The sequence below is a fragment of the Strix aluco genome, chromosome 5 (genome assembly GCF_031877795.1).
Source record: "Strix aluco isolate bStrAlu1 chromosome 5, bStrAlu1.hap1, whole genome shotgun sequence".
NCBI lineage: Eukaryota > Metazoa > Chordata > Aves > Strigiformes > Strigidae > Strix > Strix aluco.
Window position 1 is genome coordinate 45,907,895 of NC_133935.1, and position 25,902 is coordinate 45,933,796.

Here is a 25,902-nt window from a genome sequence, read left to right on the forward strand (position 1 = left end):
GAATGAGGTAATGCTGTGAAGGGGAGGATGTAGTTTTTCTCTTCTAAAAAATAAATACATTCTCTCTTGGAAGTATTCTTTCTCATATTTATTGTAAAAACATCAACTGAATTTGCTGGACTCCTGAGTGTTGCATCCTTTCTTCTGGGTGTTTGTGTCTGTGTTCTTACCGTCCATGGACTCCCAAACTGTGATGCCTCTTGCAACCTGCACCATGCTGTTCTGACTTCCCTTAACTAGCTGAGTATTGAGGGGATGGATAGAAGATGGTGAGGAAGGAGGGTTCTAAACTTCGTATCACACAGTCCTATGGGATTGCACAACTGAGAGGGTAGCATTCACTTTAAATCACATGCTCAAGCTATCTGATGGCCCCTTTAGCCCATTTTATGGGAAAGAGAATTCCCAGTACTTGAGTAGACTGGGTGAAAGGGCAGGAGGAGGTGCCTTGTCCATTCAATGTTTGTTTGGCCCTGAATGGAATAATTCTGTGTTCAGGATGCTAGGTTTTTTTCTCTCTTTGTTTTCTTCTCTGAAGTATGTCAGAGAACTTGCAAGGAAGTGTCAGACTTTGTTTTCCTGACTGTGCTGTATGACATGACCTTACAACTGCTCTCTTGCTGTCAAGGAACAGAACTCTGTTATCCCAACTGTGACACATTCTTTTCTGCTTGAATAAATTTACTATCTTCTATACTGGTCCCTGAAGCAGAATGTTAAATGTACCCTGATAATATGTGGTTCTTGCTATGGAGAATCTTGGTGTCTCCTCCCAGTACCAGGAGTAAAAAACATTCTGCTCTTCAGAAATGGGATAGCTTTGGGAACAAATATGTTTAACTCCTGTGCTTGAGGGCACTTGGCTTTGAGCTGTGAAAGGCTTGGCTTCTATTTTCAGCTATGGCAAAAATTATTTTTATATAAGTTGCTTGTTTATTGTTGCCTAACTTAGATTAGGCAGCAGTATTGAGCTGATTTCTGAGGGCTATGAATTGCAATTGTATTTGCATTGATTATGCTTGTATCTTTTCCATAGCTGTGTGTTGTGGCAGGCTAGGTGCTTCTTATCACCCAAAGAAATGTCATGGGGGAGCATGTAATCTTTTGAATAGAAATGGGTGGGGAAACAAGAGGTCTAGTGCTAGGTCACTTCCCAAGTCTGCAATGCGACAATATTTTACAGTTCCTGTGGATCAGGTTATGTTGTTTAAATGCTATTAGTTCATCATCCTGTTAAACTAAAAGCTATGTGAGATTCTTGCAGCAGTTCCAAATTAAAGTTGATCAGCAGTTACTCAGTAGCTTCAGAAAGACAAGCTTGGATATTTGGTGCTAAAAGCACTAGTCCTCGTTTTAAGCCTGTATGAAGGCTATTTGAAATGTTTGTTTGTGGCTTAATCCCCACAGAACAACACCCACAAAAAACCCCACTTCCCCCCCTGTACCCCCCAAAAATCCCAAACAAAAAAACAACACCTCAAAAAAAAACTGTGAAAGATTGCAAACATATAGAATAGCAGTGACACCTAAAAAACCAGAAGTTAGGTTCATCAGCTCATTTTAATTAGGCAAGCAATAAAGTGAAAAAAACTAAACTTGGCATAAACAATGGAAATCTAAATTAGACTTTCTAAATCTTTTTAATAAACCATGATGTGTAAGCCAGATACTATTGCTGCCTGTTTGAACCTGCTGCTACTTTAAGTTAGAATTTCTAGGGTTTTTCCTATTGCGGTAGACTTCTCTGACCTTTTGTTCTTAAATTCTCATACAGATATCCTGTATCTTGAAATTGTGGAAGCTACCTTCTAGCACTAGCCAAAAGAAATCCAAACGAAGGCCATATCTTATGTCATCAACTCTATTTTAATATCAAGAAGAGACACTGCAGCCAAGATAAGAAAACTAAGTTGTACATGAGAATAAACATTAGGTTCCTGTTTGAAATACCCACCATGTTTAATCCTGCAGAAAGTCCATTTTATAAAAACCTCTCAAACACAATATAACTGTATTGCAGGTAAGCACAGCTTGACTGAGACTTGTTTGTTTGTGTTAAGTCGTCTTTCACACTTTTAATCTTAGAATTTGCATTGGTTTTTCTATTTTATGTATCTCAGGTTAGAGCAGAAATTAGGATTATAGTTACTCTTTTAGCTGAGTCCCTGTGAAGTGTGTTCATGGTTCTTATTAGCAGGAACCAGAGAGGTAATCACAGTTCTTTGGTGAAACTAAGCCATTGGGGTATAGAAACGTGGTTTGTACGGATAGGTCTTTGGGAGCTCTGGATGAGAAAAGATAGTCTATTTTATTCACTTCACATTAATGCTGTTTCTCAACAGTGCTTACTGACAAAAAAACTGTTACCACTGTTAGACCTTTGGAAGCTGGTAGTCCAGTGTTCTTCCTAAATGAATGCAGTTAAATGACATCACACTCAGAATCTGAATCACTGTATTCTTGGGCAGGTCTTAGTGAGTCACCTAAGATTGGGGGGTTTTTTAGTGCACAGAACCAGCTGCCCCTCTCCCCTTTATGAAACTTCAGGTGTCCTTTCAACTGGTATGAAAATTTAAAAGAGCTCTTGAGGTGTATTTCACCTCTTAAAAATGAGTTAGCTGTCCTTTTCTGTTCTGAGAAGCAGCAATATGGACCATGCAAAGGAGAGATTAAAAACATAGTAGAATTGCCACTTGGAAAATTGGTCCTTTGTACTGACTCAATTTTGGAGGTATATTATTCATTTTATGAATTTGGTTTTCTTCTTTTTGCTGTAGATGTGCATTAAGATGATTCTCCTCCCCTTCAGCTCTCTATTCAACAGTAACTGTTTATATTGCTTTGAACTGGAGAACCCTAGTCACATTTGGATCAAATTGAAGTTGGTAGCATACAGATATAGAATGAAAGGATAATTTGTACTCATGAGCGTACAGTCAAACACTGACAGTTACTGGTTGAGTTAAGAGAGTAAGAAAAATAAAGATTGGTATCTGCTTTGGTTACTGTAATTTCTGGGAAGGCTATGGTGAGACCTCATGTGATACCAAAAATTCTGATACTGTAGGTCACTCGTAGTCACCTCCTTAGACATTTCTGCTCTTTTGAAGTGTGTGGGTTTGGAGATTTTTTGGAGTTTCTTTTTTGAGTATGGTCTGTCCTTCGTATTCTGAGCTTTGACTTTTATAGCTGGGTGATTCAGAAGGTATGTATAGCCATGAATGTGGTATTAATTTGAGTTTGCTTTAGTGTGGCTTTGGATCTGTGTTGTCAAGGAATGTACTGAGAAAGATTTGATCACTTTTGAGGAGGACAGTCATCCTATTCCTCCAGATGTCTGTTAACTCCTGCAAAGATGAGGGAGAGATGGTAGGTGAGAAAAGGGGGTGGCTTTCCTCAAGCAGAGGATTGTGTAGTCTTTTGGACACAGTCTTGGGAAAATGTTCTAGTCCATCCCCCAGCATAAACATAAATGGTATTGTAACATAAGTAATACATGCTCTAATGCCTGAGAGTTGCTTGGTGTTCATATTAAAACTGCAAATTGTTTGTAAACTTTTAGTAAACAAAATGTTTTACAATGATTGTCTGATCAGGTACATATTCTGATTGTGACAAGCTGGAATCTTGCTTGTGATTGCTTAAGTCAGCTCAGAGAGAGGCATTGTAGGAAATCAGCTGCGGTAGCTTTTGATGTGGCAGTGAACTGTCTACATGATGGTGCCTGTCTGTCCAAGCAGAGTCACTGCAGCTTCTGAGATGCAGAAACGTTACACTAGTTGAAGGTAATTTTTTACTTTATTTGCAATAGGTAAAGAGCACTCATCTAGTCACATATAGCTCATCTGGCAGTTGGTAATTCATTGAGCTGCAACAGTATTACTTGCAGTCATTTAAATATAATCTCAGAGTAGTTCTCTGAAACTTTTTGTATTCTTGACCTCCAAATGAGACTTAAAATATTTTAGTATCTATGATCACATTATAACCAAGATGTTTAGAGGGTTTCATCACTGAAGGTAGTATTCTGCATAATTTGAAGTATTCGGGTAGACTTTCAGCATCCCCTTATTGAGGCTTTTTCAGCACAATGAATTAGTTCCTATATGCTTAAAGTGTTTTTCATAGGCTTAAAATAGTAAGTGTCCTTTTTTCTTTTTTAAAGCTTTGATTCTGTATTTGACCATAATGTCTGTCAAGGGAAAAAAAGAGTAAAATGTTCCTTTTAGGAAAAGCAAGGTTGGATTTTGTTTTGGAAAGTTCCACTCAGAGGAAATCCAGATCTATCTCGTGTCTCAGGATGGCAACTGATTCCACTTTGGCATCAGAAACGGAAGGAATTGTTCTGCCACTTATCCATCTTGTCTGTGGAAACATCTCTGCTGACTTATCTCACTTTTTCACTTCAGAAAAACCTTTAACAACAACAACATTGCTTTTTCTTTTGCCCTGGCTTGACTCCCTTCACTTCCTGCAGTAGTTTCCAGTCGGCGTTGGCCAAGTCCGTATCTGTAGACATACTCCATGCTTGCATAGGCTGTTATGGTTGGAATGGAGGTGGGTTAAGAGGTGGCCCTTGGTCATGCTTTACCACTGCTATGCCAGACCTGCAAGCAGAAAGGCAGGTGCAAAGTCCCATGGCCTAGCTCAGTTTAAATAATCTGTGCGTGAGTATATCTGTTTAAAATAATTTGCAGTAGTGGGGGTCCCTCTGAGAGAAGAGGGTTAGGGGGAGCACCTGCACAGACAGGCCTGTGGGCAAGTCAGAAAGGCAGCAGCTGTGGTGGGGAAGGAGGAGGCAAGGACCAGGTGTGGAGGACTAATAATCTCTTAAATCCTTTCAGCTGTGTCTAGGAGAGTGTGTCACACTGCAGCTTCATACAGCTGCCAAAATGAGAGATAAGAAATCACAGGGAGTACCAGCTGGCCTCTCACCACAGTGCAGAACATTTATTTTTTACTTTGAGATGACCATGAGTTGACTAGATATATGGGGGGATGTGTAAGTGTGAGGCTATTAGTAGTACCTTTACAGTTGTGAAAGAAGACTTCTAATGCTGTTAGAAGAAAGGCAGGATTCTCTGACTTTCAATTATTAAATTTGTCATGTTGTTTTCTTAAACCTTTTTTAGCTTGTCATCTTGTGCAGGAAAAATGAAAGGCGCAAATAGTGAATGTGCCCTTAAGTCACAGTTCTTGTTCTTATGCTCAAAAGTTAGATGGAGCCCTTGGTAAAACTGGCTTGTGGAGGAAACGTGGATAATGCTCCAGGTAACTAGACACCCATAGGTGAAGGAATGGGCGTTTTTACCATTAAGACCAGCAACTCCTTTGAATCATGGGAGTAGTTTTGCAAAATTTACGTCATGAAGACTGGGACCAGTTGGGGAGCTTTGAAGCTCCAGAACACCTGGGACTTGAGGTTTTTTGAGAGGATGTTGGGTTTTAGTACCTGGAGGTGACTCTTAGCACCTCTTCTGTACTCCTTCATTTTTATCAGGGCAGGTTTGTCTGTCTACTATTGAAGGTAGTAATTATTAAAGCTGCAGTGGGTATTCAGAAGTTAGCTCTACTTTTCTTGGTATTCATTACAATCTATCGCTCTCAAAAGATAGCTGAGGTATCTGGACTACTTTCCAAGTTTTTTCTAGATGAGAGATGTTTTCAAGTCTTGTTCTTAAGCACTTCAACATTTCTGGGTTTTTGGGGTGGTTTGGGTTTGTTTTGTTTTGTTCTTTTCCCCCTTCTGAAAAGAGCAATACAGAAGCAGAGGAAACAACTCTCTCATGTGGACTGTTTATTCAGGAAATGAGAAGGCAGGTGATGAAACTCAGGGTGGAAGGAAGTGTTTCATAAGGGTAGATTTGGTGGCTGATAGCATTAAGTGATCATAGTATACCTGGGGGACATATGTGAGGCAGTTGTTGAGTCTGATGTGGTTATACTTGTGGCAGACTTTTGAGCATTCAAACAGTGCAATTCAGAGTTAACGCAACAATGCAGTTTGTCATCTATGACCTCCCCTATATTATTATTGGTTTTGTCAAGCTCTCCTGTTTGGCCTGACTTCACGGCAGAAGGAGTTGAACTTAGAGATTGACTGAGCTCTCAAATTTATCTTCTAGAATATCAGAGTAAAACCTCTTCTTAATTATTCCAAGTTCTTGTTAGCATGTGTAAGATGCTTAGTTCAAGAGTTGAGGAAAATTTGTTATTTCTTTGTTACCAGATCTTTTGCTGAATCATTTGACCCTGTTGGCCTCACTCCATTTTTACCAGGAACTCAGCCTCAGTTCCTGCTTTCTCGGAACTGGTCTGAACAAACATGGGGTCCTTGGCATGCAGTGACATTATGTCACGTGCAAGAAGCTGGCCTGCTCTGTAGCTTGTTAATGAAGCGTACTTGGTGTGTGGATTTATTAACTGAGAGAGATGATCTGTGGCCTCGCACTACAATTGGGGGGCTGTATTCCCTCTGGCGCACTGGATTCAAAGAGCCTTGAAAGTAAGACCTGTGCCCTTACTGCTTTCTGTGCTATTTCTGCTCCCCTGCTGCACGGAGCAAAGTGAAAGTGCCTTCACCCTATCGTATGACTGCTGAATGAAATTTAGATTATTTGAGACTCTTGGTTTGATCACCCCAGTTAGATTTAGGATGTACATTTCCTTTAATCTCTTAAAACTGATCCTATCCCCATTAGCCTTTAATTTTTATGAAACGTGTTCCTTTTTTTTTTTTTTTTTTTTAGCACTTAGATACCTTTCTCAAGAGTAGTACCTTAACTTCCTTATGGACCTTACTGAACTGAATGCACTGATAACAACACTTGAGAACTGCTTACCTAGGGGTCACCTGGTGATCCTGATGGGCAGCAAGTTGAACATGAGCCAGCAATGTGCCCTTGCCACAAAGAAGATGCATGGTATCCTTGGATGCATTACACAAAGCATTACCAGCAGGTCGAGGGTAGTGATCGTTCCCCTCTGCTCAGCCCTGGTGAGGCCACACCTTGAGTGCTGGGCCCAGTTCTTGGCTTTCCAGTACAAGAGAGACATGGACATACTGGGGAGAGTCCAGTGAAGGGCCATGAACATGATCAAGGGGCTGGATCACCTCTTAGATGAGGAAAGGCTGAGAGAGCCGGGGCTGTTCAGCCTGGAGAAGAGAAGGCTTGGGACCATCTCGTCAACGTGTATAAATACCTGAAGGGAGGGTGTAAAGGTGACAGAGCCAGGCTCTTTTCAGTGGTGCCCAGTGATGAAACAAGAGGCAGTGGGCACAATCTGAAAGAGGAGGTTCCCTCTGAAAATCCTTTTTTACTGTGAGGGTGACAGAGCACTGGCCAGGGATGCTGTGGAGTCTTCATCCTTGGAGATACTCAAAAGCCACCTAGATGTCCTCCTGCAAAGGGGTTTGGACAAGACGACCTCCAGAGTTACCTTCCTACCTCGACTATTCTGTGATTCCCTGTGGTAAATAGCATTTCTCTGGTACTGTTGTGACTCTACTTTTCAGCAAGATTCTAGGTGAATTTTTATACTTCTTAACACCAATGTAAACAACTAGGTTTCCTTTCTCAGTATGCCTCACCCATGCTTGTTGCCACATTGATCTTTGAATTCAGTGTATTATGCCTGTGTCATCTTGAAGAAATTTGCTATATACTCTTATCTGATACCCACCTTGGGCAATTTAAATGCATTAACTTATTTTAGGCCTTAAGGAAAGAAGGCAGGCATCCAGCAGAGTTTAGCAGATCAGTTTGGAGGTCAGAGCTCTGGAGAACGCTTCACCTTTGAAAGGCTGGATCAGCACGCAGTAGCCATTTCACCATGTGCTTGGTGCAGCCCATTAGCAGGTCACAGGGGAGGTTGTACCTTGCCTATGAGGTTTGATGCAGGAGTGTAAGAGGGTATGCTGGTACTATAACAGATCACAAAACAGTATCACCGTGCAAATGCCATATCTAATGACGGTAGGTGATAGTACTTAGGGAGAAAGCTAAAACCTGCCTATATAATACAGTATGCAGGTGTTCGAGTAACTTGGTCCATTGATTAAACAGAAAACGTATTAGATTCAGGGGTCATCTCTACCACTTTCACTTTGTGGCTGCACCTTGGCTGAAATTCAGGAACTCGTGTGGGGGGCAGTAAGGATACAGGAGGTAGCATAACAAGCATCTCGGGTGAAGATCTTGATCAAATTCTCCCAATTAGTCAAGTGTTTGAACTGAAGCTAGTATGTGGGAGAAGGGGAAGAATAGTCCTTCTGTGAACTGAATGATGGTTTTAATGTTAGAAACATACCTCCAATAGGGTATTACTGCCATAGAGTTGGGGCTAAACTCTCTTAATATGCCTGGAACAAGTTACATGTTTGATGAGGAGCTTTTGTTATGCTGGAGGGAAAAAGGGCTTGTCTTTCCTAATAGCCCCTTTATTCAGGTAAATTAACATATCCCCTAGAGTAAACACTCATATAATCTGGTTAACATACCAAATTTATAAGTCAATACAGAACATTACCAAATCCACTTCTCTGATCTCTAATGGTGTGAACAAAGTCTTGTTGCCACATAGGCTTCTGACATGGCCAAGGCACCTGACTTGTGCTGCTTTTGCTCTGTGGCCTTTGTAACTGTTAACTAAGAGAAAATCATGTAACATTATAGTATTGAGGCATACTTTTATAGCTTTTGAGATTTATGTTTTCTAATGGGTGGGAGTTGGGAAGAGGTAAGAAGTCAGTCACATAAGACATTTGAGGATGCATGTGTATAGATAGTTAGAAAAGATGCTGGTCATGTAGAGTAGTACCTTTCATTGATGCGTGCTGTCCTTTGCTTCTATGGGAGACCCAAGCAGGATTTTCCTGTTCTCAAGGTGCAGCTAATTGAAAATAAGATTGTTACTAAAACTACCAATGGCTAAAGCAATGTATTAAAACAAATTAAGATGAAATACAGATGTTAATGGGACAGATTGTTGATCATGTGATAAGTGGGATGTATTTCCCTTCTGCTTTAAATACATGCTTCTGAGCTGATCACCCTAGATCATCTTTACAGTTGGAGAGAAATAGCTTATTTTGTGGCATGATTTATCCTATTGGTACAGCTGCTTTAAAATGAGCAATACCTTTCTAAGTGCCAGTTTGTATCCACTGTCTGTAAAAGAAACATAGGTGATTAGCCGGGATGCCATCATATAATTCTTTTCAAATAATTTCAGTTTGTGTGTGACCTTCTGAACAATTTAAGCTCTTAAAAAGTGTGATTGTGAAGTAGGAACATCTGTCAATTAGAGCCTCAAACCAACCGAACTGCAAACCCTTGTGAATGTGAAGAGAGCAGCAAAGGCATGTCATAAAAGTCCCCCAAAAGCTAAAAAGATGGTTATTTAAATTTGAGGTTGTGTCTTCCAATCTAATGGTTGGGTTAGGTAAAGTAGAAAAGAGCTCACTTGTGGAAGCACCTCTCATAATAACCTGGCTGCATTTGCAAATAAATAAATAAATTCCCCTTCCCTACATTGATTGGAAAGTTGTTTCAAAGCCTTGGGGCTTGGATGGTTGAAAACATTCTGTAATTTTCATAATAAATCTGTTCTCCCAAGTTCATACTTATTTGACTTTTTGACAATATCCTTTTGCCTTGCCTTGCTTTCTGTGGTATTTATTTTGGTATATTTCAGAAGCAATATTGTTCACTTCCAGCCTTCATTTTGCCAGGAAAAATAAGCCAAGATGGCTGACTACTCATAAGCTAAACAATGTGGGGAAAGATAGTCCTTAACTACTTCTGCACCTGCTTTATTCTGCATGTCTGTTCAAGTATGAGCAGACAGAATTTTTTCCCTCCTTCTCCCAGATAATTTCTCTGCAGGCTTTGGGATCCTGCTGGATTATGAGTTTCTTGGGGACCATGGGCAACCATGAAGATGTTAAGGTACCTGTCCAATGATACTACTCTTCAGACTGAGTTGAGGAGGATGTAGTGGCTGCAGTTATTTGAACAAATGGAGGAGCAGAATACACCAGGAGTGTTGACAATAAAAATAATGAGTTAAAAAATCTATGTTAAAAATAGAGATGGGTTTAAAACTGTTTTAAGGGGAATGTTCCTGTGTCAGAAAGAATCTGTTTATTTGGATATCTGAGTATGGTTACAAGTTTGTGGAACTAAAAAAAGCTAACTGCTTTAAACATCAGTGTGTACATCTGTTTGCAATGCCACTCATTTTTCATCCTTTTTAAGAAAGTTTAGTGTTTCCGTAAATTGAATATGTATGCAGCCTGCTGTTGCTGAATTGCCTGCTAATAATAGAACCTAAAATAGGTGTGGGGGGAGAGAGATGACAAGGAGCAGTCTCCAAGAGACATTACCCAATGCTGCATCCCTGTGCTGGTGTGTGGAAGGTGCCTGTTGCAGTGCCTGCCGCCCTGGGAAACAGAGCTTCTGGGGTAAATACCTCTTTCTGTGGCAATGCCATCTTTCATTTTATTGACGCAGATTAATCACTTGTTGTCATCTCCCTTCAGATGTCTACTGTTTCTAGCCATAGGCTTCCCAGTTACATACCACCTTGGTAATTAGTCAGGTACTTGAGTAAGATCCTCATCAGTCCTTTGAACTGAGTCATAGGGAACTATAAACTGTGCAGTTTCTTCAGCACACAGTGTTTTTGTTAAGCTTTTTATTAACGCTTCCTTTTGTGTTTTAGTGGCATATGATATGGTAACGTGTGTAATTCTGTATGTCCTTCCTAAGGGATTTTTAGTTCTAATGTGCTTTACATAATATATGTTGTTCTTGTATTATAATAAAAACATTGAAAGCAGTTGAACAACTGGTTGTTCTTTATACTGAGATGTTTTCATGAGTGTGAATTTCCTGAGGCAAGCTTTGAATCACAAGATTTTGTGTACTCTTCTGGTCCTCTCCTTGCCCTTCTGTCCTCCTGCACCCAGGGTGCTCCGCAGGCTCCCTGGAGGGCTGTGATGCTTCCTCCCACCTCACCCCTCTGTCCTCAATCTGTTTCTGCTAAAGCTTGAGCTGAAGCTGTAGTTTTATGTATACCTTAAGCACAGTATGCTAACATCGTAGCTTAAAAAAAAAAAAGTCACCATCTCCATGCTACCCCTGCTCTTACACAAGTGTTAGTTTAGCAATCTGGTTTGTAATTTAGCTGCTTCCTGCCCCCTCACCCCACCCAAGACAAAAAGGAAGAGAGGAAAATAAATAAAAGAAAATAGTCCTTGGGTTAATTCTCTGATCAAACACTTGCTCTGGCTGGAGGGAAAGGCAGTGTGAGCATGGCTTCATGGAGGGTGAGACCGCAGGGTCTTCTCCCTGTGGGATACTGGTTTTACAGTGTGTCGTGTCCACTTGTATCTCTTGCTGATGGAAGCCTTGGAGAAGGAACCAGAGCAATGGACTGTAGATGGGCATCTCTGTAGGCATCCCATTTTGATCTGCTTCCCTCCTGAAACCCACTAAATGAATGAACAGTTAAGGCATGTTTTTTTCACTGAGTTTTACTTGATTCCAGGCTGTTTTCTTGTCTCACCAGTAACTTCAAATGTGGTGTGAATACTAAGATTTACTGTAGCTTTCATTCTCTAGCAAAGAAAGTAAATAGGAAATGTCTTGAGAATGAGGCATTGCTTTCTGGCTGTGCGTGGTGACTGCCAGCTGAGCACCTGCTCTGCCACAGAGGGTGCTGGTTTGCGTGAATGATTTAATTTCTGTGTCAGTTCCACAAAACAAAATGTAGCTGTTTCTGGAGTTATGCTGGGAAGCCCTGAACTCTCACTGCTCCAGAATAGCTTTTATGTATCCACACTGTTTGTGTGCACATGCCTGCAGCGTGGGAGTGGTGTGCTGCTGGGGACTCTGGAACAAGGGGAAATACAGGGCAAAACCTGTGGGGTTTTTTGGTTGTGTTTTTTTTTTTTTTTTTTTTTCCTTGTGTTCTTCCAGTGTAACTCTTCTCTATTTGATGCAAGCGTAGTTAAAAGTAAATGCTTGCCTCTGAGTAGCTTTTGTTTTGGCCACTTTATTTTAAACTATCCTCTTCATTTCTAAAAACTTTTTACGGCCAGTGTGCACGTTTTGCAAGGAATGGTAATACGCAGTTTACAATAGGAAACTATTTACCTTCTTAAAACATAGAGGAGAGAGAGTGTAACTTTTTAACAGATTTCAGCCATTGGAAGTGAATTATATCTTTCTTTCCTTCTCCAGGATCTTGAGTAGCAAGATGGAAGAACTCTAACTGACAGAGACAGGCAACACACACTTTCAGCATGGAGAGCATTCCAGTTGATGGGGAACTTGATAGAAATTCAGTGAGTAACTTCAATGTGGCTTTATGTAATCAGATGAATGTGAAGATGTTTTTGCAAGGAGAGGATTAAATGGCTTAAATCTGTTCTAGTTTGGTTTGAATTGATACTTTTCTGGTGAATGCATTTGAAATATCATGTAGTATTGCCTGTCATTTTCTAGATTCTCATGGCAAGAGGGCTGTATGTCAAAAACCATTTGATTCTTGGATTTGATCCTTGGTGTCTCAGAGTCCTAAAAGAGAAAGGTATTCCTGTCAGTCTTACTAATTGGCACTTTACTAGTTAGTGACTAGGGACAAAAGAAAAAATAATGTATTTCTTGGTGGAATGAGAAGTAGAAAAGGCAGGAGGAGTGATAATTATGTGTTATCAGAGTCATTTCAGGTATAAGAGTTTATAATCTCTTACAGTTATAAAATTTCTGAAGTACTGAAAATACCAGCTCTTTCTTTCTAAGCACAATTTAAAACCAGGAAAGGCTAGTGGGTACTATGGCACTTCATCATCATCATAATGTTGAAATTATTTAAGAATTTAATTTTTCCACAAGCTGTGTTATGTGGAAGTACTTCAATAGCTGAAGCAGGAAACGTTTTTTAGTTTCCAAAGCTGCTTCTTGATACAAAGCACTGCTTCCCAAAGACAAAATAGGAAATTTTTCTGTAACTGAGGTGAAGCTCAAGTTTAACACCTCATTAGTGACAAACTTTGTGATGGTTCAACTACTACATGGAGGTATTCATTTGATCAAGTGTTTTGTTACTGTTTTCATCTTAAGTGATTAATTTGGAGACAACCTATTTTACAGTGCATTAAGAAAATCCTTGGTTTTTTTCTGTAATGAGCAAATTCTTTGATTTGTTGCAGGGTCAATGCATCTATATCCCAGGAGCAACATATTATAAGTATCATCTGTCAATTCAGTTGCTGTGCTCCTTGTTTCTTAAAACAAACAAACAAAAAAAACCAGTATATAAAAAAACTTTACAGGAACTTGAAACGTGTTAGTTTTCTTTTTGTGACATCCCTTCACAATAGCATGATTTTAAGAATGTATCTTGAATTGAGGCTCTATATGTTTTACCAAGTCTGCTTCAGACGAAGGTTAAGCATAAGATAGATCTGTCTTTCATCCTATGTGCTTGCACACCTGAGGTGTCATCTCAGAATATTTTTTTTTTAACTGATGATATACTGTGATTGGCTACGCTAAACGTTTCTTACCAAAATACCATCTGGTGGGGTAGTTGTCTGTCTCAATTGCAGTTACAATGTGAAGTTTTGAGTGTTGCATTACAGCTGTTAACAACATTTTTGAAAGCTTATCTGGTAGTGTAATATACTTGATCCTGGTGTGCAGTGTAGTAAAAATTGAAACTGAAAAATTTTTTTTAAAAAGCATATATTTTAAGAGAGATTGGACCCAGTAACTTTGAAGACCTTAAGTGTATGCAAATCCTGACACTTCCTAGAATTTTAAGTTTTTTGAAGGGTCATGTTTGAGGTTTTTCAGTATTACAGACTTTAAGCTGCAATTGGAATTTTTTTCTTTTTAAGTTCCAGTTGTGTGATTAAAACTCATGAAATACATGACTTGCAAACATGCATGAAGAATACTGATCGACATTTTGCTACATGGTTTAAGTCCTTTGGGGTGTTTCTAGGAGGTACCTGAAAAAGCCCATTTAAGAGGTGTCAGCTTTCTAATGTGTTTTTTGGTTTGTGTGTATAAAAGAAAAGCAGAGGGGATCACAGAACTTAATATTGTAGGCTTTTCTTTCCAGAATCAGTCTAGGGATAAAAAGTCTTATGAAATGCTTTTCCTGTCTAATAATTAGGTTGATATATACTGTATGTGAACACAAATGTTATGACAGCTCAGCAAACTATTTTTGTAGTGTGGCACCGTTAAAGCAGTGCAAAATATGAAACGCTTTAGTTTGAGTTCTTGTTTGAGAAGAGCTTTTTCCTATTTTTCCATAAAGTAATACCTTAATTTAAACAAGCCTCACTGCCCAGAACTCAGAACGTTACATGGGAATGTTTGGTTCAAACCATTATTTTTTTAAATGATTTTTTAAATAAAACTTCCTAGTCAGCTCTAATTTTTACCAAAACGTGTATTTCATAAATATGTTGCCTTTGACATAACTTTTTCAGTCAGTCCTTGCTCTTTAAATACATCAGTAGACATAAACATATGTTTTTTCCCTTGAAGCATAGAATAGAGGTCCTTTTTACTGATCAGCTTTGCAGGTTGGGGTAGTGGTCCTGAATTTAAATGTGACATGATTAGGCTTAGTGATTTACATGTATTAGAGACTGCTTTCAGGAAGTCTTTCTTCAGCAGGGTGAAAACTCTAACTTGGCTTTAAAACGTGCATTTAAACTCTATTAAGAATTTAGCTGTAAGTTTAGATTGTAAATCTAGTAAGTATGTTTAACCAACTTATCTTCTGTAGTGTGAGATTCAGACATGCTAGCATGACAATTTTTGCTTTTACCCTAATCTTCAACAGGAAGAGAACAAGTTTTTTTATAGGACAAGTTGGCAGATAAAATTCTAGGTTTAGTAGCAGTTGTTATAAGCTTTATTTCTGAGAAGTGAATGTCTAAAAATAGAACTTTTCTGAAGCACAGATCTGCTTTTGTATGAAAACAGAGTTATGGGTGCTGTCTCATGTGAAGATTTATATTGCTGGGTTTATTCCTTAGTCTTAATCTAAAACTTCACTGGGAGGAGGGCTAGGTTTTGTATGTTTTGGTAGTAATATTTTTAACTAAATGTGCCTCAGCAGAAGCTAAATCAATCATGTAGTGTTGAGAACCTCCCTTATCAAAGGACTTGTTCTGTAATCTGTATCGAAGCCATCAATTAAATAAATGTGAAAATAAGGACAGGCTGTGTCTCTGGAAATAAGTGCATGTTTCTCTTAATTTTGTATATTTACAATAAAAGTCATGGGAGATGATGGACAGTAATGCCCAGGGGGCATTCTTTTCAGAGAAAAAACACCCAAGTAGTGAAATTATAATTTTTTTGTTCCCTTAGGGGTTTGAATCCTTGATCTGCAGTGATATGAATTGCAGATGATACAGGTGCAATAGACTATTGGAACTTGAAGAGATCTTTTTGGCCAGAATAGTCTCATTTCATTATCTTAACATCTTGCATCAATATTTAGAAATAGATATTCTGCAGGTTTTAGGTAAATACACAGGCCCAAATAGTTCTAATGAAGACAGGGGGTTGACCAGCAACAGAGACAGTTTGGTGTGTAAACAGAATGTCTATTGGAGATGATCAGGGACAGAGTTAGACAGGCTTGTGTTTCAGCCTCTGGCGTAGGGCTGTTTGTACCAGTTCATAGGATTAACCATGCAATGCTAAAATATTTACGTAAAAAGCCCCTGCATCGTCTCGGGTGGCTGGTTGCCCTGCTCTGGGTGTCATGTTGTATCTTGGTCAAGGCTGCTTGAGAGGCAGGCAATGAGACAGGACCTGCTGCGCTGCTTTTTCACTCTCTTTCTTCAGCGCGTAAGTATGTACTGCGAGTGAACATGCTGTCGGAGTCTCGGAAAATTCTGATCCTATATGTCTGTTAACAATTTATTTTCCCAGTTCTCTTCTCTTGCTTTCAAACTTTACGAGTGAAATAAAGCAGACCAGTGCTGAATAATGGTGTTCCCACTCCTTCAGTCGGTTGCTGGATCTTTGTACAGTTACTGCAGACTCCTTTATCTTACTCTCTTATCAGTCACTGTTCTCTTGATCCTAAAAACAGCATAGGGAATGCAGTTCCAGACTGAACATGAATTGTTTCCTACTCTGCAGTATGTTACCTGTACATTAAAAAGAAACACTTTGTCTTGAAAAATGTTGAATTCTTGAATCCATTTCATGTACTAGTAGCTAAACCTGTCTACTAAGTTCAGGGGTTCCCTTAGCAGTGTTTCACTCTTCAGCCTAAATTTAGCGTCTGACAGAAATAGAAGGTTGTTTACCAAGTGCACTTAGAATTTATTTCAGCTTCTCTTGTTTAATCAAGTCCTCTTCCAGAAGGTGCAACATTATGAAAGAAGGGTTCCCTCATCTTTCCAGTGATGGGTACTGCAATTGTAATATACTCATTGCAGTATTTTACATTTGCACGCTGTAGCGTCAATTTAACACCCCTAGGCAGCTGAGAGGGATAAAAATCCATGTTTTAAGATCAGAAGTGTAAGACAAGACTCCTGCTTGCTAAGGTTTTTATTTTTCTTTTTTATGTTTCCTGTTGTTTAGTCCTGATAACAGAGAGGCAAGATTGGATCATCTTTAAAGAAGGGCAAGGATTTCTCTCCTTTAAGAAGCAGAAGTTTTTTGTTTGGGATATAGAAGATACAGCATGTTTGGATTTATTTTATTTTTAAGGAGGAAATGTTCACACTGATCAGTATGCTTGTTTTCTGCTCCTTTTCTGTTATTCACGGATTTCAAACATAGTAAATCCTTTAAGACATAGGTGAAACTTACCTTACATCTGTACACGGCTGAGCACAGTGGGGACTTAGCTCTGATTGTAGCCTTGGGTAGCAATGATTTATAAAAGATTCCAGATGAAATGTCAGGAAGGAGTACAGACTACTACTATGTAACTACTCTCCTGTAGTGCCTATATTTGATGCATTCAGTGTGACAAGAGATGATTTTTTTTTATACAACATGATTCTTTAGAAATATTTTGATATAAAATGTCCTCCTAAATTTAAAACTGCACTGCTTGTCTTGCATCCTAAGCAATTTAAAATGTTATCTGTGTTTGTAGATTAACTTAGCCTGTGGCTTCTAAGTTTGTGTTTGTGTGCAGAAGCAGTTAGGCTTCGATCTGGCATTAGTGGGTGCTTGCATATTGCTGAGGCTTAAAAGGTTTTGTCTTTCCAAAACACCTGCCTGAAAGTGGAGCAGTTTTGGAAACAGATATTGTGTTATTTCAGCTTTCTTCAGAGCTTTAGTCTTCTGAAAACATTCCAGCTAAAAATTTCTTAAAATATATTGTGTATCAAGTCATATGAGCACTAAATTGCTGATGAAGATGTTCCACTCTGAATTGGAGTTGGGCAGTTGCTGTTTACTAACCATATACAGTGATGGCTTCTAATAATGACTTCTCCATAAGCATATTTGTCAGTTTTGTTCCTTCAACTTTTCTGAACTGCTAAGTCTCTTGAGGTCTTGCCTTTGGTATTAAGGTGCATGTTGTATTTTAGTTATGTACTAACACAGTTTTCATTGTCCTTCTTCTTTCCCGCTGCTGCTGCTTTTGCGCACTTGCTTCTTCCTGGCCTGGATTTCTTTGTTTGCTGTTCTTCGTTCTTCAATTGTGTGTGTACACAGCATCATGGTGATAACAGAGACTCTCATGGACCATCAAGTAAGTGTTTCCCCTCCTACAGTATGTTTCCACATATGTTCATAATAGTTAGCATCTATCTTTTCATATAGGCTGTTGGCCTAAACACTAGGTTTTCTTCTGTATTGTAATTGAGAAGCTGAAGTACAATGAAAATTTACTGTTGGAAAAGTATTTTATCTGGCATACTACTCATGTGAATGAGTCACCTTTTTTTAGTTGGAAAAGTTTATTCTTCACCTCTCCCAGTCATGGCTAAAAAAAATAAATCTTTTTAAATTACTTATCTGAAAGAGAAAAATATATGTTTATCAGTTTGAAAGGAAACCTTCAAATGTTACTATAGTATCAGTAATAAAGATGTGGAAATAATGGTTCAGAAACAGTTTTATGTTTGAGCTTGTCTCGTTATAGTGCTATATGGTTCACTTAATTTCAATAAATTTACATCTTCAGAAATGAACAGGTGTATACCCTGTAATACTCAAATAAGGATTGGATCTGATGTGGTGATAGGGAAAACTTCTGTGTGTGTGTGTGTATGTGTGTGCATGCAGCCAAAGATTTATTAATGCCATTGGTTCATGGGTGTTAGTGTGATTGGCAAAATAATTTAGGCTGGGAGTAAGGGTTTGTGTATGTGGGGAAGGGAAAGATGCAGGCACAAACTCTTTCTTTTTGGTGAGAAATCTGTGCAGATTAGCCAGTATCGTTTATTGTAGACATCAAAAAATAATGCGGAACTGAGTTATAATAAACCTTTTCCTATATCTGATATCCTTGTGCTATTTTCAAGACTGTAGGCACTTTCACATGCTCATTAGAGAAACGGAACAACTGGGAATCTGCACTTCAGATATTTTTTTTCCATTGCTTTATCTGGTGAAATAAATTGGCTGTAAAGACCTCAATTTGTGTTCCTTCTGATGCATGAATCTTCCTGACAAACTATATATTAGTAATTTGATGGCCAATATAAGGAAATTGAATAAAGTATGCATTATTAACTCTAACAGGTCCATTGGTATTGAGATGTGTTCTCCAAAGAGTTGCGAGGAGGCTTTGATATTTACTAACTAATGTTTCTTCTCTAAAATAACCCTCTGCTCATCTTCAAGGAGATAGATGGTATGGATTTAAACTCATTCAGGTAAAGGAAGGGATGAACGGAGGTCATATTTCTCTTGGATGAGTGCTCTGAAGCCTGAGTTGAAAGCCTAAAAATAAATCACCACATTGAGGCCTTTGAGTGAAAGGAATGGTTGGCAATGCTAACGTATGTCTTGTCAGACACATTGAGCATATGCCTACCAAATCTGTCTTTCAAGTTGCGGAGATGGCATGTGAAACCTGAGAAGAATTAGAATCATAGAATTGTTTGGGTTGAATGTGACCTTTAAAGATCATCTAGTCCAACCCCTCTGCTGTGGGCAGGGACACCTTCCACTAGATCAGGTTGCTTAAAGCCCCATCCAACCTGACCTTGAATGCTTCCAGGGAGGGGGCATCCTCACCTTCTCTGGGCAACCTGTTCCAGTGCCTCACCACTCCCATTGTAAAAAAATTCTTTATGTCCGATCTAAATCTACCATCTTTCAGTTTAAAACCATTGTTCTGTCTCTACAGACCTTGGTAAAAGGTCTTCCTCCATCTTTCTTATAAGCCCCCTTTATGTATTGAAGGGCTGCAATAAGGTCTCCCCGGAGCCTTCTCTTCTACAGGCTGAACAACCTCAACTCTCTCACCTTTCTTCATAGGAGAGGTATTCCAGCCCTCTGATTGTTTCTGTAGGTGAGGCATTCCTCAGGAACATTTGGAAAAAAAAATAAAAATTATACTTTGATTGTCTTCACCAAAACTCACTATGAAGTGTGAGTGCTTTGAAGATTAGTCAGAAACTGCATGTGGTTTTTCAGGTACATGGGGACATGAGTCCAAAATAGTAAGTTTCAGTTTGGTATTTTGGGCAAATAAGAAAACATGTTTGACTAGGAATGTCACTTATTCATTCATGCTGATTTCTATTTCACAAGTGAGTAAGGTCACTAGAGTAAATGACCATTGCTCTCTTTCAGTATCACTGTTGATTTTGTTCTGTGAATGTAATGAAATTCCAGGGTAAAATCATTCCATGCTTCAAATGAGTTCAAAATTAGCTGTAGGACCATCAGAAATTGTCAGTAAATGGATGATGAAGTACGCACCGTACATTTTTATAGTGTTTATAAAATAAATCTATCAGAAGCTATAAACAGCAGCCAAGGCATCTCTACAAATTGCTGAGTTATCTATTAATATGTACTAATTAAATCTTAAAATCTCTTAAATCTTAAATCTCTTAAAATGATCTGCTTCAAGTGGTAAGTGTTTGATTTAATGGCATCTTGAAAACTCAGGTTTGTTACTAGCATAACTTCTCCCGCTCCTCTCTCCTTTCCAAGTACTTTTTCCCTTTTCATTCTAATAGCCTTGTTTTTTCCATCTCTGTCTTCTAAGGTTCCAGAGCTCCTGCCATAAGATGCTTAAGGCATATCTTTACAGAGCTCATTAACTGCCTGAAGGTCCTACTGGTTCTACAGTCATGATTACAGTCACCTTAAAAATCAGGTCATTAGTCAGTATTTTAGAGAAAAAAGATGAAAGCCTCTTAGTAATCTTATTTGCTATGCCCTGCTCAAACCAACAGGTATATTCTGCCTTGCCTTGTCTTCCCCCTCACCCCAAAGCAGACGTCTGCGCGTCAGGATGAGGCATTTTGAAGGAGGAGGACAACTTCTTCCTAGTGGCTGCTACAGTGTGAATAGACGTTTATGTTCCTAACTGATTAATTTCCATTTGTTTAGTACTTTTATAATGCTTTGTATAAAAAGGAGGTTTTAAAACTCACCTGCTAATCATTCTTCAGCTTTATAGATTGAATTTCTCAAAAGCTCACTTAATTTAAGAAGTTCATCTTGAATCGCCAGGCATGCGAAGTGCTTACTACAGGATATTCTATGTTAGGTGATACATAAACTGTTTTCTAGGAAAGGAGCCTTTCTGACATTGCTGGCAGTCTTTGAAAGACCCAAATTGAGTCTCCAGACTAACAAAGGAGCGTGAATTTAATAGTGAACTTGAAGCTTGTGACCTTGTGGGTTACTGAGTTAACATGACTGAGTTCAGCTCATGCTTTGGTGAAACTTGTATGCGGAGCTTGCTTACACTCCAAATTACTGGCCAGTACCATCTGAGAAATGATTGCATCTCAACAGCTTAAACTGCAGAATTTTCAAAGCTTAAAGCTCAAAAAAACCTAGCAGTGCTGCATGCTGACTGTTCAGAAACAAGCCTTCTGCCCAGGTCACTCAAGGCAGGGTTGTTAGAGCAATTTCTGCTGCAGAGCAGGTCTGCGATGTGGCTGGCAGTGTGGCAGGCGAGGCACCCACCCATGAAGTGCCCACCTGAGGAGTGCCCACTGGTGGAGCTGGAGTGCTGCCCACAGCAGGGGGCTGGCTGGGGGCACCTGCGGGAGGGACTGTGAAATCCCATTCCTCTGGAGCTAAATGGCAAGAGCAGCTTTCAGCTAGTTGATTGAAGGTTGGTGCTACTTCAGTGCACCTTAAACATTTTTAAAACAAGTGAATATAGCTCATTCCCCTCACAGGGACCCATTTTGTGTGAGCCTGTGAAACAGCTGTTTTCTAGCCCCTCTTTTATTTTTTCAGTTGAGATACCAGACCATTTGTGGTACAGTCTTTTCCCAAGACTTCAGCAACTCCCCCAATCCTCCCCTTTCCCCTTACTTGTAGCAGCAGAAGAATAAAAAGCTAGTTTGGTGGTACCACAGGAAGAGCAAACTTGGTCACTACTTTGAAGTATTGGCCTTCTGACGTGAACTCTGAAGTGGTAAAATGAGCTCTTTACCTTTCTTGTCCATCTTCTCACGTATTTTTCCTAAGCAGCAGTCTGCATAGGGTATAGTTTGTCTGGAGCAGAGCTTTATCAATGTAGAAAAATCATACAGGTGGGTATCCTGGCATCCTTGCATTCTTTGTACTGCCTTGCGTTTATGCTAGTCTTTGCTGAAAAAATGTTTCCATTACTGTAATAATAGTAGAAATAAAGCTGTGAGGAGGGCCTTCTGTACTTTGCAGATTCCATCCAGAAAATGAAACTTGTTTGTTTAGACTAGATCTTCTGCTGAGCTTTTAAAACTGAGGAAAGCTTGGGAACTCTTAAAATGAGCTGCATCATAAGTTTCAATCTTTTAGGCAGGCTCTTCTCTAGTAAGCATCTTTTGTTTCCCTCTCTGATCTCTTTTTGTCAGTATATCTGCTTCTCCAGGGCAGGTGTTACAGAGTCAGCCATTCTTCCAATATCAAAAAAGGTACGATTTTGTTGTGTGCAGCTTAAGGAAATGTACAGATACCATAAACAGGATGGATGGCCTGGTGGTCTTGCAAATAGCTAGAAGACACCAAACAAGTCTTTTCAGACTGATAAAGTTCAAGGAAAGTAACGCTTCTGCTTTAAACCTTTCCCTTGATAGAGTCTATACGTGGTCTTTATTTATGAGACTTGTTTCCTGTGATGTACGTACATGTGTTCATCTTAGCTTTCTGGTATGGTGGCACAGCATGATCTGGCAAGCCATTTCCTTGGTTGGCTGTGTTGTGGGTAGTTAAACCAAGAACTATCACAAAACTGGTGAAGAAAGTGGGATTTCAGAAATTAAGTAACAGCTCAATGCTGTATCTGTATTAAGTAGCAGCCTTTCCTACCTCCTAGGTTTTGTTTTTATCTTCTGCCTCATGTCTTAGACCAGTCTTGTTGACTCCTTTCTGCTGTCCCCTCCAAAGCGAATTTCTGGCTTGAAATCCTTATCTTCTAGAATGAAAAATTTTGCAAGACAGCATTTGAATACCAGTTTCATAAATAGCGGTGAAGTTGTTAATAGAAATCTATGCACAAGCACATAACATCATTGAATGAGCATCCATTTTGTATTTCAGCAGTGGTAACAAACAGCGATGAATCACAGCTTTTAACTCCAGGAAGAATGAGCCAGCGCCAGGGGAAAGAAACCTATTTTACTCCAACCAAAGAGTTACTCCAGCCATCTCTCAGCCCAGGAACTGCCCACAGCTATGGTAAGATAAAGCTTTTTTTTTTACAGAGGTTTTAAAGAACTTAAATGCTGACATTAATTATCTCTTCCAAATGTTGGTTCAAAAACAGTGCCTTTTACAATAAAGAGGTAAGGAAGAAAACATGTTGAAATATTATATGTAATTTTTTGTATCCTTATGTGTTAATCTGAAAGCGAAAAAAAATGCATTTTATGGTGCACTATTTCTTTAAAGCATGCTGTGATTTGTGGGAGAACAGTCCATGTGATGGTAAATCATTATCTGTGTGTAATCCTCAAACTGATGGTCATGTTAATGTCTCAGGTATTTAAGTTGTGTCTTTACACAGAAGTGTTATGATACACCATCTAAGCCTGGAACCTTTGGGTAAAGACCTTTTACAAATTACTTCTACTGAAAGATCCTTCTCTTTAGGAAAGGGAAAAAAAGTCTCAGCACTACTTTTTGTCAGCTTTCAAACAGACCTTCTGCCTTGCTTAAACCTATTGAAAACAAACCCTCAGTGAACTGATTGGATACAAAGTGAAACTCCTCAGTAGGCCTGACCTGTTGATAGTCTGTTTAAAAACCAAAACCAAGCAATAGTTACTCTCCTTGTGCTTATTTGCATTTGAAACTGTTTGTGTTGCCTTACTGTCTAGGACATAATTAGACATGTTTGTTATGGTGTGTGGAGTGAAAACTTCAGGCTTTTTTTATTAATTTCTCTCTCTGTTTACTCTTGGCAGCCATGCTAATCACCTATGCTTCCTTTAGTTGCTGCCGTGAGTAGTGTTCCTGAGAATTATTTTTTTTGTATGAACGTCGCTAACTCCCATAGCTTGGTTTGTCAAAATAATGATATTAGTCTGTCAGAGTAATAAAGGCAGTGTCTCAGGCAACTTTGAATCATTTTCTTGTTTTCCCATTCAGGTAAAAAAGAAAACAACTTTGAAACCAAAGATAGTCATTACCATGTTGAATCTGTGTATTTTAAGAATTATTATGGTAGTATTTTCAGAGCTACACACAGCTAGCTCTGGTATATTTTTTAAAAGGTGCTGTTATCTCACTGGAACAGCACTTGATGTTCTCTGGCTTGCATTGTGCTTAGTCTGGAAATATTTTCTGTAGAATATACATATATAACTTGTAACTTTTATTACGTTGAAAGAAATTTTTGGCTATTCTCTCTACGTACTCTGTTGTATCCCTTACTAGACAAATGTTGTAATTATATAAGTGCATTTGAATATTCTAGTAAATTCTTCCTTTTAATGTTGCTCTTCCCACTAGTTCATAAAGTCAAACTGTTGTGCTTTTTAAGGGCTTTCACTCATAGGCAAATCATCAAAACGGTCTTAAAAACTAGGAGTTGATTATGCTACATCAAACTCCTTGCAGACATGAAGTCTTCTCTCCTGATTTTTTTTTTCCTCTGATTATTTCAGGGCTTATGTAAGTGATTTTAAGTTGGTTATATGTATCTGTGCCTTTTTTAGCATCAGTCATCACTGACTTAGTCTTCCAGGAGTGCCACTGGGAATGAGGCTGTAGTTTCATGACACAAGGAATTTGCCTTGCAGTCAATTTCAGTAGTGAAAAGGTATGATGTGGGCTAGGCTTCAGCAACCTTTAATTACTACTTCTAGCCTATCTGTACACTCAGGAGGTATAGGTTTGATTTTTGTGGAGGAGGTTGACCCACATTTAGAACAACCAACTACTTCTGTGGTAGTTATTCCTATGGGAAAATTACAGTGCTGGTGAAAATGTGAGCTTATTACATAGGGGAAAAGAGATCCTGTGCAAGCCTGAAAAATATAATAGAACAGACTTTAAGGCGATGGAGTACTTGAGGATAACTGTTGTAACTGAAATCCAGTTAACAAAGGTCTTTACAATATACCTGTTGTATGATGAGAATATGCAGAAGTATAGGAAATGTTTAGATGCAGTATTTAAAGGCATTTACTATGAACTAAATGAAGATACTTTTAGTCACTGGCACATGAATGCATCCTTAGGAGATGGGTAACATAAGTAAACAATTCAAAAGCATGCTAGACACAGGATAAAAGAATTAAAACACAAAAATGTATGATACAGTCTACAAAGAACTGATTAAATGTATATAAAGGGGAGCTGTGACATGGGTGCTTAGCTTTTGCTGCTAACAGTTGGATGTTGTTAGATGCTATTTGGTCACCATTACCTAACTTACATTTCCAGCTGCCTGAATAAAAGAGCTTGTCTGGCAAAGTCAGTTTTGTATAGAGCTTGTGGTTAAAATTAAATGAGTTGGAATGAAATGAAACCTATGACGAGGCAGTCTTTGGTGCAACCAGCACTTTAGTGTTAGTGGGTAAACGCTACCATGTGTGCTGGATTCTTTGGCTGGCCAGCAGCAGTCCAGGGAGCAGCATGCTCGGTGCCTGTCACTTGGAAGATCTACTGGGACAAGCTTAATTTGTGTCTTCTGCTTGTGTTTTAAGTAAGATCCTAATTACAGTATTACGAATATGATTAAAAGTAGGTGAGAACTTGAGTCTCAATATGAGGGAGTGAAGGTAAACATTTAACATCTGTTTGGGCCATTGGCTTCCTATTTGGAACCAAGGGTGAACCATGTAATATGTCATTGTGAAGTTGTAAGTGGTATGTATTTCATGATTTTAAGTGCTTCTGTGTATAAATACTGGGTTTTAATAATATGTGACCATAGCTCTGAATTTCAGAAAGCTTTTGTTTTCCTGTACTCGGTTTCTTAGTTTAAAACATGACTACTTTCTTCCTTGCTCCTTTCACTCTGGTGAGATGGAACTTAGTGTGTAGTCTGAGCCAGAGATGAGGGTGGTCTTTTTGGAGTCCAGTACAGATCTGTTTTACAAATGTAGAGTACCACTGGATCTGGCAGCATTGTCTAGTGATTGTTCAACAAAAGTCTGTTTACACTGTCATTGTTCTGCATAATGTTTGCAGGAAGAAGTTGCACCTTCTTATTTTACATCATGTTTTTAAGATTCTTGAAGATATGCTGTCCTTT

The 25,902-nt window shown here is 38.9% G+C and overlaps 1 protein-coding gene across 21 annotated transcripts in view; it reads left to right on the forward strand.

The window, feature by feature from the left end:
• OSBPL8 (oxysterol binding protein like 8) overlaps positions 1–25,902 on the forward strand; it is a 95,281-nt gene that overhangs the window by 21,027 nt on the left and 48,352 nt on the right. For 5 of the 21 annotated variants that reach the window (XM_074827186.1, XM_074827193.1, XM_074827185.1 and 2 more), the window contains 3 exons: positions 12,249–12,352; positions 17,730–17,766; positions 22,740–22,877. In XM_074827186.1, coding sequence (XP_074683287.1) covers positions 12,311–12,352; positions 17,730–17,766; positions 22,740–22,877 — 217 coding nt within the window. In that variant the 5' untranslated portion in view covers positions 12,249–12,310. Of the gene's footprint in view, positions 1–1,774; positions 2,021–2,061; positions 3,206–3,230; positions 6,506–6,749; positions 7,474–7,495; positions 9,951–10,340; positions 10,466–12,248; positions 12,353–17,729; positions 17,767–18,857; positions 18,874–22,739; positions 22,878–25,902 lie in introns of those variants that run through there. The other 16 variants (XM_074827184.1, XM_074827181.1, XM_074827197.1 and 13 more) reach the window with 14 other exon arrangements.